Source organism: Mus caroli, chromosome 2 (assembly GCF_900094665.2).
Source record: "Mus caroli chromosome 2, CAROLI_EIJ_v1.1, whole genome shotgun sequence".
NCBI lineage: Eukaryota > Metazoa > Chordata > Mammalia > Rodentia > Muridae > Mus > Mus caroli.
Window position 1 is genome coordinate 21754489 of NC_034571.1, and position 12332 is coordinate 21766820.

The 12332-nt window shown below is 51.8% G+C and overlaps 1 protein-coding gene across 4 annotated transcripts in view; it reads left to right on the forward strand.

The window, feature by feature from the left end:
• Kcnt1 (potassium sodium-activated channel subfamily T member 1) overlaps nt 1-12332 on the forward strand; it is a 55426-nt gene continuing 43094 nt past the window's right edge. For 3 of the 4 annotated variants that reach the window (XM_029474315.1, XM_029474314.1, XM_021184601.2), the window contains exon 1: nt 1-201. In XM_029474315.1, coding sequence (XP_029330175.1) covers nt 107-201 — 95 coding nt within the window. In that variant the 5' untranslated portion in view covers nt 1-106. The remainder of the gene's footprint in view (nt 202-12332) is intronic. The other variant, XM_021184594.2, reaches the window with a different exon arrangement.

Below are 12332 nucleotides of genomic sequence, written 5' to 3' on the forward strand. Positions count from 1 at the left end.
CCGGCAAGGGCGCGGGCGGTGAGGGGGCGCTGCCTTGTGCCTGCAGGCGACCCTGCTCAGGGAAAGTCGGCCGCGGGGACGTGCTCCTGGACGCCGCCGCCTCACAATGAACGACCTGGACACGGAGGTGCTGCCCTTGCCGCCAAGGTACCGATTCCGTGACCTGCTTTTAGGAGACCAGCCATTCCCGAACGACGATAGGTAAGTGACGGAGCTGTCCGCGGTGCTGAGTCCCGCACGAGCGCACGCGCACCCTTCACGCCCCCCACCCCAACCCCAACCCCCGCTCCGTCCCAGCAGCCGCCACAACGTTCTTCAACTTTCTCGGTTTCCCTGGATAGAAAGTTTTGGGTGGGCTGGGATCCGGCGCCTCTTCCTGCGGGGACCTGGAGCGGGAAGCGGGGGTGCTTGCAGGCTCTGATGCACGGGGGTTGAGGGTGGAGTAGGGGGCTAACTCTGTCTCCCCGTGCACGGACGTCCGTTCTCATCCCCAACCCCAGCGCTCCACTGATTTGAGGATCAGTCAGGTCTGTACGCACTATGGCCGCGGAGCCCCGCAGCCAGCCAGGTAGTCACCAGGGGTCAGTGTCCTTCAGACTCGTTTCAGCATGGTCACATTTTCAGAGTGAAGGCGGTATGACGGTATGACGTTCCCTCACCGCAAATTCTCCTCTGTGCTTTAAGCAGGGGTCAACCGAATGATCCTATGGAAATAGCTCCTAAGTGAAGGGGCTTGGCAGGAAGCTGGAAAGAAATGTCTCTTTCTGCCTTTTCCCCAAATAACTCTCTTGGTAAACACTAGTGTTCTTGCTGCCAGCCTCAGGGGAGGTGCTTTCCTTTCAGCAAGGGAAGATGGTGAAGGACACTGGCAGACTAGGAAAGGCTGGCTTATGATCAGAAACTTCTACTTCTTCTTCTGTTCATCACCTTCCCAGGGCTATGTCTCCCCCAACCTTGGACTTGGATGCACTTTCCCTCAAACAGCGTAGTTCCTTGAGTTAGGACAGAAAGTACATGAGCCTGCAAATTGTCAGGACACACACTGAGCACTTGAAACAACCAACTGGGAAATCACTACTGAGAACGAATCATGTTTGTGAATAGGTCAGTGTGTTCAGAGCTGGAGTGCGTGCAGAGTGATCTTGATCATTGCTTTGCCTACTGGACCGATGATTTTCTAACAGATGTCCCTGGGTGTTCAGAACTGCAGGGCAGAGACGTATGTGCACGGGTGTGTGTTCCAAGTCCTCACTGGTTAGAACCAGGGAGTTTGGATCTTGTGCGGGCATGTCTGTTCACTTGTCTTTTGCTATGTAGCCCAGGCTTGCTTTGATTCAGCATCCTCCTGCCTCAGCTCCTTGAGTGCTGGGATTTGCAGCTGTGTGTCACTGCATCTGGTTTTAGAGGTGCATTTAGATTTCATGCTTTCTTGTCTTTTGAACCAAGTGCTACAGTAATACACGTACCTGCCCGAGGAAGACCCTGGCTTTGGTCTAGTTAGCCGCATCTGCTCAGACAGAGGGAAAGATGGGTTGTCTTGGCTCTGCCATCTGCAGGTGGGGACTTCACATGGCAGGGCTTGGGCTTCTGTGAGTCCCATTTCCTGTGCCTGACCTCTTAAGTCAGCGCTCCCTCCCTCCTGGTGCCTGCTCCACTGGGATGCGGTGAGTTCCGGGAATTAGCAGCTGCGGAGAGTTCTCCCAGTGCTTGGTAAGAAATGGCATCTGTCTTCCCAAAGTGCCTGGGGCCTGACTGGACAGATGCCAGTGACTAGCTGATGTAGCTGAAAGACTGCCTCCCTCCCTTTCCAGGCATGGATAGTGAAGATTCCTGTTGTCAGCCATAGGGTGGCAGCCACAGTCTGCCTGGTAACAGCTGTCTTCTGCCCTGGGGTGAGAGACTGTTGTTAGGGCAGTGGCAGTTTGTGCAATGTTTTTAATTGTGATACATAATGAAACATAAATTTTAAAACAGTAAGATTAAACAAAGCCAGGGTTGGCACAACCCTCGACTCTCAGAATATTTCCCTTCCCTTCCAAGTCACTCCCTTATCTCTAAAGCTATCTTTCTCCCGGGAGCTTCTTTAGTATCACCGGAGTGGGTGAGTCTGGCCTCTCATGACTTCCAGGCTTTGGTCCCTCTGAGCCCCTAGGTTCTCATCACAGGCAGGTGATACAGAAAAGTGTGGGCTGAGGTCTGCTCCAGAGCATCTGAGCCCTGTGTGTACACAGACCCAGCACAGACTTCAAGCTGAATGTGGAGAGGGCAGAGGAGGTCCCTCCTGCTGCCTGGAACCTGCCCGATGGTCCTGCTGTCACTCCCTCCAAAGCTTTGTCCCTTCCCTCCCCCTCCTCCATACCTGTCTCCTCTTCCTTCTGCATCATCACTGGTTCTCAAAGTGGAGGATGGCACTGGGAACCCTTCTCCACTACTATGATGTTGGCCTAAGCAACTGTGCCATGTGTCTAGGAGGGCTTAGACAGGGACAGAGGGAAGGCAGGCTCTATCTGCCCTGCTTACTCCCAGGAGTTCTCTGGAGTAGCCAGCTGCAGAGAGGTCCCAGGCTGCAGGCAATGGGCTTCTGCACCAGGGGGATGTAGCATAGAACCCTCACAGCCTGGGGTAGTGGTCTCAGTGGGGGCAGGGGGTGCTGGGCTAACTGTGTCCCAGCACAGGACAGGCTCAGGTTAGAGGTTTAGCACCTCCCTCTTTGCCCACTGGTCTTGCCCCACAATTAGCTCTGCTGGGCAAAAGTGGGGTGATATGCCCCCCGACTCTTGGAAGGCTGTAAGCAGGCAGGAAGGGCCGTGTGGGTTTCCTGTTCCCCAGAGGAATAAAGCTACTGCCGGTGAGTCACTGCAGCTTCCGAGGCCTTGACAGGGAGGTGCTCAGCCACCCACATGTGCACATGAGGCTGCACCGCCAGCCTGGGCACTCTTAAGGACACTGAGCACTGCACACAGCCCATGAGGGGTGGAGTTGAGATCTCACCCACACTGGGGCCCATGTTACTCTGGATAAACTCCCACCATCTGTGCTAAGGTCTGAGACCTTCGAGGGGCGGGGAACAGTCAGAGAGAGCTCAGTGGCTCCTGTTGCATTCAAGGTTCTAGACCAAGGCCTTGCCCCTTATGATACCTTACTGTCCCAGCTGCAGGAGTCCTGGGCATCTTAAAGAGGTTGGGTATACTCTCCACCCAGATCTACCCCTCCAAGTTCCCTGATCTGGGGGCGGGGGTATAGACTCACATTCTCCCTGTAAATGTATGAAGACTCCTGAGAGGGTGTTATGAGAGGCCTCAGGCTGTGGTGTTGACGGAGTGTCTGAATCTCAGAGTCTTGTCCTGGTCTGTAAGAGTGACTAAGGCTTCAGTACCACCACTGGCCCTTTGTCCACAGGATGAACAGGGCACTACCAGGCTGCTCAGAAGAGCCAGCCATGGGAAGATAGGACCTAGTAGGTCACCACTGGCTGGGCTCTAGGCAGGTGAAAGCAGGTTTGTCCCTGGATTAGTCTGCTCAGTTCAAACCTGAAGGGAAGTCTTCAGGGGTCCAAGGTGCTGCTGAAGACGGCAGGCCAGTGCAGGCCCCATCTGTGCTGTCCCTAACTCTCAGACAGTGGAGCTCAGCTCACTTCTCTGAGGCAAAAGCATTGAGAACGTTCTGACAGAATCATAAAAAATGGGAAGCAGAAAGTGCCCTGTGGCCAGGGCAGTGGGGTGTCCCCCATTGAGGAGAGCCATGGGGGTAGAGAGCCCGTGGGACCTCCTTTCCCTTCCTGTCAGGAACTGAAAGTGTACCAAGTTACCCTTTGGGGACTAAGCTGAACCCTTCTCATGAGATGCAGGCCCTCTACCCAAGTCTCCAACACCGAGATTAAGGAAAGGTGCCTCGAGGGACAGCCCTGCACTCAGAACTACTCACTGAGATTGTTAATGACCATAGAGCTGGGCTGGGCAGTGCTGCTGAAGGGGTGGGGCTGGGCTGGGAGTGGAGAACTCCGCTGGATAGCTGGATGCCCACTAAGTGCCCTCCTCATCACTCTTGAACGAGCTTGCCCTGGGGACCAGGGCCTGGCTCCACATCCTGACCACTCCCACAGCTTCCGATGCCCTGTCCTTACCCCTACCCTTGTAGTCTGCCTCTTCTGCTGCATATTACCATTCGGATCCAGAACCCTCAGCTCTGCCTCTGCTGGGCAGCCTTGCTTGCACCCCACCCCACCCCACCCCACTCTCTGTACATCCCTTCCAGGACAAGTAGCCTCCTATTTGCACCTTGAGCCAGCAGTAGGTGACCAGAGGGCTCTGGGACCAGAGTTTGCATGAAGCCCTCGAGGGTAGCTCTAAGGTGGGAAGTATTAGGGACACATCTAGTTCTCCTTTGGAGGTTCCTTGGGCCTTGACCAGGAGCCCTTATGGATCCCAAGTTAACACACACAAGAGGAACAAGCATCCAGTAATACTTGTTCAGAAATGGAAAAGGAGCTTCGACGATGGAGGGTGTGGCCTGGCTTGAGCCAGGGTGGTAGTGGGTGGGATATGTAGGTCATGCCTGGTCAAGAGTCCAAGGTGACAAAAGGGGTTCAAGAAGGAAGCGGGGTACTACTGGCGATGAGGGATGAGGCAACCAAGGAAAGGCCAGAGCACAGGATCAGAGATGGAGCTAGGAACCCCAGAAAGCACAGTAGCATCTCCGGCACACTCAAGACTGGAGCTACCCAGCTGACTGGGGCTTCATACCTGCCAAGAGCAGACTTCAAGTGAACTGATGGGGCAGGAGATGGGAACTGCCATGGCAGAGGACAGAGCAGGAGATGATGATAGGCCTGTGAGGCCCTGGAGCAAGCTAAGCACTGCTGCCCACTGACTGGCACTGGGTTTCTGTCCTGTGTTTCCTGCCCAAGGCTTCTGAACCCAGGAAAACATCAGACGGTGCTGCCTCCCACAGGGACTTCATTTCAAACAGCATCTAGGTGCTTCCCTGGCTCTGCAAAGGCTCGACTGATGAACGGGACAGGCCGTGAACTGCTGCCTGACTTAACCTGCATCCTTCTCTGGGCTGGGGCGCTCAGCTAGGGGTCACCAAGGTCAGAAGGGCCAGCTCCCTGGACTCCAGGAGCTCACTTAGATGTCAGTGTGCTCTCTCTCCATCTCTCTGTGCCCCGTGGTTATACTCTTGTGCCTCCTAGATGGTTGAATCAAGGCCTGGTTTCAGCAGGAAAAATGAGGACAGGGTCTGAAAGATTCTGGAATGTTCCGGTACTCTCAGGTGTCCTAAGCAAGATATAGGTTGAGACTTTTCAGATCATTGTCCAGGACCAGGGCTGGTTTCCACATGTCTCTACACTCAGTTGTACATGGGGTGAGGGGTTGACCATGCCTCTACACTTAGCTATACAGGGAGTTGGATGATCTGTCCCCTACTATACACTGAGCTCCGTAACAAGGAGCAGAGCCTGGAAGGTGAGCTTTGGGGCAGAGAAGTCAGGTGACCCTCGATATAGAGTAGTCCCAGGGTCAGTTATACCTTCCTCCTTCTGGTATCCCTGCCTGGGCATGGGATCTGGGACTTGGACCACCACCCCAGAGCTTGGGCCCTAGGAGGCTACAAACAAGCAGAACAAGCAGAATAGATGGGAGATGGGCTAGGATAAATATAATAGAATACAGGGGCAATGAGAGCTGTCAGTCCAAGGTACATTTGTGAGTTAAGAGAGCACCACCTGAGAAGCACCCTGGGGCCCATGTCTTCATTCACACAAGACACCACCTTAGTTGTACACCATCAGTTGACTAGTCTAGTCCCTTCATGTCCATGCCTGTGATGTCCAGAGACACCCTGAGAAGATGGATCTGGCATCTCCAGGGGCTAAACTCATATATCTCATCCTCTGAGTCAACACAGCTAGACACATATCTATCTTGGCCTTCTAAGCCCATGTTCTATGCCCACATCCTAGTGACTCACTTGCGTGACTTAAAATCAGATTCCTCCTGAATTAGCATAAAACAGAACGCAGAGGGCTGGGCCATGTGTTGGGGGTGGGGGGAAGGTCCTCTGGGGTCAGGATTAGTTGGGAGAGGGACCCTACAGTTTCTGGGGATTCCCCTGATTTCCCACACACTTCCTATAGCCTGCCGCATGCCACTCTGAGCTCTTCCATTTGGATGCAAACAGGGGGGCATCTTTTGTTTGCCCTTTATCTCTTTCAGTTGTGGGCAGTCATGAGCAGGCATTGAATAATCCTCAGAAGCAGCTCCAGAGAAGCACAGCTATTCTCACAGTCTTGAAGGTCAGAAGCATCCCCCCAGGTTCCTGGAGGCATCTAGCAGGTGCTGGAAAATGGGGTTCTTAGAGCAAGCACGTTGACTGCTCACAGGCCAGGTGTGGTGGCTGGTCCTTATCATCCCAGTACCGGGGAGGCAGAAATGGAGATTGGCTGGCCAACCAGTCGGCCTAATTGGTGAACTCCAAGCCAGTGAGAGACCCTGTCACAAAGGAAGAACTGTGGAGTTTACTGAGTATGATACCAAATGGTGTTCTCTGGCCTCTACACACGTACATGCACATATATCTACAACACAGAGAATAGGGGAGAGAGAGAGAGAGAGAGAGAGAGATAGTCATATGGACATCAGCCTCTTAAGCTTAAGGGGCTAGACACATGGTCACCAGTGAGGGACAGGGTCTTAGAAGTAGATATTGCTGGGGCCACATAGCTATGATCTACAGAACCAACATGGCCTGGGCCAGCCAGCTCCAACTCTGGACATCTGTCCTCCAGCACTAAGAGCTCATAGGGCATTTGGCTTCAAGGCACTCAGTTATGGTGGCCCAAAAACACTAATACCACCATCAGAGGTCATAGGTGTCATAAGAAGCCAGAGCCAAGAAGCTGGAAGCCACTAATGAGGAATGTGCTATGCCAGGCCCCATGGTACCAGCTCTGAAGATGGCATCTGACTGTCAAGCCACATCTGGGGCTAGGCTGTTTTCCTAGAGAATCTAAGTAGCCTGGAGATATACTAGAAAGTAGAAATGCCATAAGAGAGGCCCACCCCATACCAGATGAGGTGGAACGCAGTAGGAACCTCCTGGCAGGCCAGCCATCATGCAAAAACAATGAGAGCCAGCCTGCCAGCTGATCCTGAAGACTGAGGCTGATGGTGGAGACTGCATCCTTCCAACCTCGAGTTCCCTGAGAGTCTAGAAAAGGGGCCCTTTGCAGTCAAGAAGAGTTGCCATCCTCTAGGTGATGAGTCCCTGAGCTTGCTGGGGGAAATAGCCTGTCGTGGGGGAGGGGGATAGCAAAAGCCAGGAAAGGAAGATGTTCTGAGCAGGCTGCACAGGATAGGATGGATGAAGGAGCTTCACGGCTGCTCAGAACTTGTGTGGGATTCTTCATAGCTCTGTGCTGGGCAGGGCAGCCATCAAGTAGCAAGCCAAAGTGAATCCCAGCTTTGCAGGTGCATGGTCCGATCCTTGGGTCCCGAGTCCCATGAAGTGCTTGGACAGGAGAGTCAGAGATAGAGCAGAGACAGTCTGGGAGAATGCATGGTGAGGTTCTGAGCCCAGAAGTTCCCCTATCCATCTTCTGTTGCTTTAGATGTGGGCAGAGCCACACCTTTAGGGCCTGACCTGTGAGAGGTCCTTCTTGCTCCACCTCTCCACCCACAAGCCCCTTCCAATCTTAAGAAACTCCTAGCAAGTGCCACCTGCCACCCCAGGAAGTAAAAGCTGCCTTGCCCCTCAAGGTCCTGGCCGACTCAACTCAAAGACCTCGCCCTGTCCCACTGTTAACTTGATTCATTTGCATAGGCTCAGTATGGAAAGGGGAGCTTAGTCCTACGTCTCCAGTCTAGAGGGGACCCTGTTGAGCCTCTCAATAAGCTGTAGTGTCCTCAGAGGAAGTTGTGGCCTTGGGCCAGGCAGTTCCCACCCATGGGTACCAAAAGTGTTTTCTGCCCTCCCCGGCTCCAGAACAACCTGCCCCTTTCCTGCAGCACCCTCTGTGACACCTGGCTTGCCTCACATCCACCTGCATCCTCTTGGCAGGAGAGGCCTCTGGAGAGTCAAGGAGCACCTACAGAGCTAAGGAGTCTGCCCGAGACCCTTTCCCAGGTCACTGAAAAAAAAAAAAACGTTCAAATACGTCCATGTCTGGTTCCTGGGACCTTGCCTAAAACTATGTTACCTTGAGGGTGGTTGTATAGGAGATTTGAGAAAGAAACGTTATCCTGAAATGCAGTCACACGTGTCCACATTATAAGAGAGAGGCAAAGGCCTGGACTTCAGTCACTGAGAGAGCATTGGCCAGATAAGCAGATTTGGGATATTTTACTTGAGCAGGGGAGGGTAGCGGAAGTTGAGAAAGAAAATGTCAAAACATAAGCCAAAGAAATTTAATGTACAGGTGACATGTCCTGGGTCTCTCTGTATCACCCAAGGTCTCGCCCTGCACTTGGCCTGTTGTAGGATAGAGCCTCCACCGTTTATCGTGTGAGCCAGTTCCCCAGCAAACCCTCATGTGCTTATGTACTGTATGTTCTGTTGACTGTGCCGGACTGTCATGGAAGCATATTTCCTCTCAAATTCCCGTATGAGCAACCAACCTGCTGACACTTGGACCTAAGGCTCATGAGATGTAGAATTGACCGTGCCTGGTCTGATCTACAGGACCAAAACAATAGCGTGTGCTGATCCTAGCAGTAAGCACAGTAACTGTAAGCAGCCTCTGGCCCTTCTGGCTCTGAGTATCTAGTGGCCTCTTCATGGGGATCTAGCTTCTCTAGTCCTTTGTAAGTTGGACTCTGAGTCTGAGACCTACTGGACCAGACTTGCCTGATGTTGCCTCTGGACTCAGGTATCCCCATTAAAACTGACCAGATAGGCCCACTGGCAGTTACATTTCCCCCTTTATCACCACAAGATCACTTGAAGAACTAGCTCCTTCTCCATACACCTAAGGACTGTGGGCCTCTCGTAAACATCTGTCACCCCCCTCCCCATCCAATGAGGATAATGTTAGATCCATAGTCCCAGCTCAGAGCATCTTTATTTTGAATCACAGCACCCCGCACACTCCCAGTGTTTGCTAATTATATTATTCTCTTTACTCGACAAGCTTTAAAATCACTGCAATCTGTTCTGTAGCCAGATTTTGAATAATTATCTAACACTTGCTGCAAACCCACTTCCATGAGCTCCTGCTGACCAGAGGCATCCGTTTGCCCCCTTCCATTCTGGAGCAATTCAATTTGGAATTTCTTAGAACTGTCTGCAAATAACCTTTGAAGTCATCCACCCTCCCGAAAAGAGGTATTCGTGCCTGTGTCATGCTCCTGTGTGCTGCCCTACACCTGAGACATCTCTGTATCTGGCATTTGGGCGATATTTTCACAGGGTGTAATAGTTCTCTGCCTCTCCTTTTCTTCCACCAGATCTGCCTATGAACTATTGTTCCCATATACTTCTTCCCCTGAGGAAATCCCAAAGCCTCCTCCTTCAGCCCTTGATAGACACCCTTCCCCATCTGCATCCACAAATGTCCTTTGTCCTTCTAGCTCAGTAGACTGAGGATGATGAATATCCCAATGTACTGTGTCCTGTGGCTTATTTTCCTGGAATTTATTGCGTAGCTCTCCCTGCCCTGTAGAGTGTGTTTCTACATGTTAAGTGTATTTAAACACATGAGGTCAGTTGGAGGTCCTACCCATGGGGTCCAAAGACCTGTTGGAACAGTGTTTTCCACTCTGATGCCTGGTCAGTGTCAACCTCTGCCAAGTGATCAGAGCCATTGGCCTGGTCAGTAATTCCATTTCCAGCAATCTCTTTGGATTGGATTTGATTCACTCTGTAATATTGGGGTAGTGCCTGGGCTCCCAGAAAGCCTGAGTTGTAAAACTCTCTCTACTTCCGCTGTGGAGATAAGCTTACTTATCTGGTCTCTCAGAGCTGCTTTTATTGAACCTTGTGCTCATTACTCTGAGAGGTGCTTCCAGCCCTGGTGGCCAGCATTTCCTTCTGGCCTGGGGCTAGGTTTTGCTGATAGCCAGGCTCCCTGTCTTTAGAGTCATTTCCCTTGCCTGGTAAGTAAGCATAGTCACGCTGCTGTGCATCCCCAGCCCTGTCCATCCCCATTAACGTTGAGTCCTTCGCCCCAGCCCCTGCATCCGCCTTGCACTGCGTGTCTTTATGGAGCCAAGGACTCTGGGACTTCATAGAAACCGAGTCTCACAGGACCTGTCTTTTTCTGAATGGCTTCTTTATCAGCACAACATCTACCTCTGTGGTAGCCTGTGGCAGACTTCCTCTCTGCAGAGGCTGAGTGGTGTTCTCTCATGGACTGACTCATGACCTGTCCTTATGGTGCATAGCCACTGGGGCTCTCTCATCTCCTGGCTTTATGTAGCCACACCATTTCTGTTCCTTCTCCACACTACCTTTCCAGAACCCCAGAGGTGGGAAGGGCTATGTGAGCTCAGCTCTGGACCTCCCTCCATTTTAGATCTTATGAATGTCCTTGCTGTGACTTCCTCGCTCTCTGGCAATGCCCTAAGAACACCCCTGCCTGAAGATGTCCTTCTCCATGGACTGCCTCTCCGGCGAGGATAATGTTAGGTCCGTAGTCCCAGCTCAGAGCATCTTTATTTTGAATCACAGCACCCCACACACTCCCAGTTTTCAGGTCGTCCAGCTGGGCATGCTGTAGGGCCCCATGCCCTTTCTGCAGGGACAGTCTGAAGGAATGATCTTATTGAGAGGTTAAGATCTGATATCTCCCCAGCTAGACAACAATGCAAGTCAGGACAGCTACCTGCTTCCACCCATTTACCACCACCAAACTGTGGGAAGAATTCTCAGGATTTATGATTGTCCCACTTTAGCCTAAAATGGTGACCAAGTGAAGAGGCCAAATCTTCAAGGTTATTTTTCTCTCAGGCAGGGCATCTGCATGCATGCCAGGTTCTTGTACACTGCTCTGCTCTTGGGATTTCACCTGCAGACTTGGGTAACATATTAGCTGGGTATAGTAGTCCTTATCTCCCATTCCTTTTTTTTTTTTTTTTAAGTCCTAGGACTGTCATCTTCTCGTTCTTAGTACCCTGCTTCTGACACTGTTTTGTGAATGTGTGTGATGTTGCTTTGTCCTGTCCTGGCTTGGGTCTCAGGAACTGGATTCTGTCCTTTTATACATTGGTTTATCTCCTCTGGGTCTCGGAGGCTGCCCTTGAGTTGTGGTTGTTTTGCGCAGGTTTCACCCACAGGGACTCCATCCAGTTGGCTCGGAGCTTCACATTCCTCTATGCAAGGCCACTTTCAGTGTCACCTATAGCCTGGTGTTCCTAAAAGGAGGATCATTTATACCTTGGTTTCTATGTCGTTCATCCTGAGCCTTGGGACTACAGACTGTCCAAGCCTGGCACCCATCTTCTCTTCTTTGCCTCACTCCATAACAGGTTCTCTGACATCTGGAAACTCTCCTCTGTGTCCAGGTGCCAAAGAGCTCCATAAGAAACAGCACTGGACTCTGGAAGCAGAGGTGATGATCGTGCTTAAATTATACGTGCTCTGATCTATGTGATTTAGCAACAAGTGCAGCAGAGTCCTCCCTGCCCTAGATTCCCCACTACCACTATGAGGTTCTTCACAGGCATCAGCTTGAAGTCATGCCAGGTGAAATGCTCAACTCAGACTCTTGTCTGTTATCCGATTCTACTCAGGGAATTCAGATGGACACATGGAGACTCGCTGTACTCAGAAAATAAACACAGAACAGCCACACACGCTGAAGCAAGCAGCGAGGTCTCTGTCCCACTGTGCTCTGCAGATGTGGCCTCTGAACAGCCCACGTTGCTCAGGGATGCAAATGTGTTCTCTCTGAGCATGGAGCCCTGCATCCCTGACACTAATGCAACCTTCTACCCTTGCTCCTTGGTGACCCTAAGTTTCCCAAAGTCCTACTAGCACTGTCTGTGCACTGCAGTCTGTGCACACAGCATCCTGTGTTGTGCCCTGTTGTCTCTTAGTCTGAGTCCCACACATTACTGTGACTCATCCCACAACATGCCCTTGGGAAGTTTCATGGTCCCTTCTTGGGTTCCCAGGAAGGGCAAAGAGGCTTCTATCTGCAGGGGCACTCACTGAGCACAAATGCTTTGTTCCTCTATGGCCACATGAGCTGTGCTGAAGTGTAGTCAGGGGATGCTCGCATGGATATTAGCTCAGAGACTGAGGGCTGTTTTTATGAGGACTTGGAGCTGAAGCAGATAATTGGAAAAGACAACAAGGCAGTCTTTTTTTTTTAACACAAAGGCAATTTTATTCAA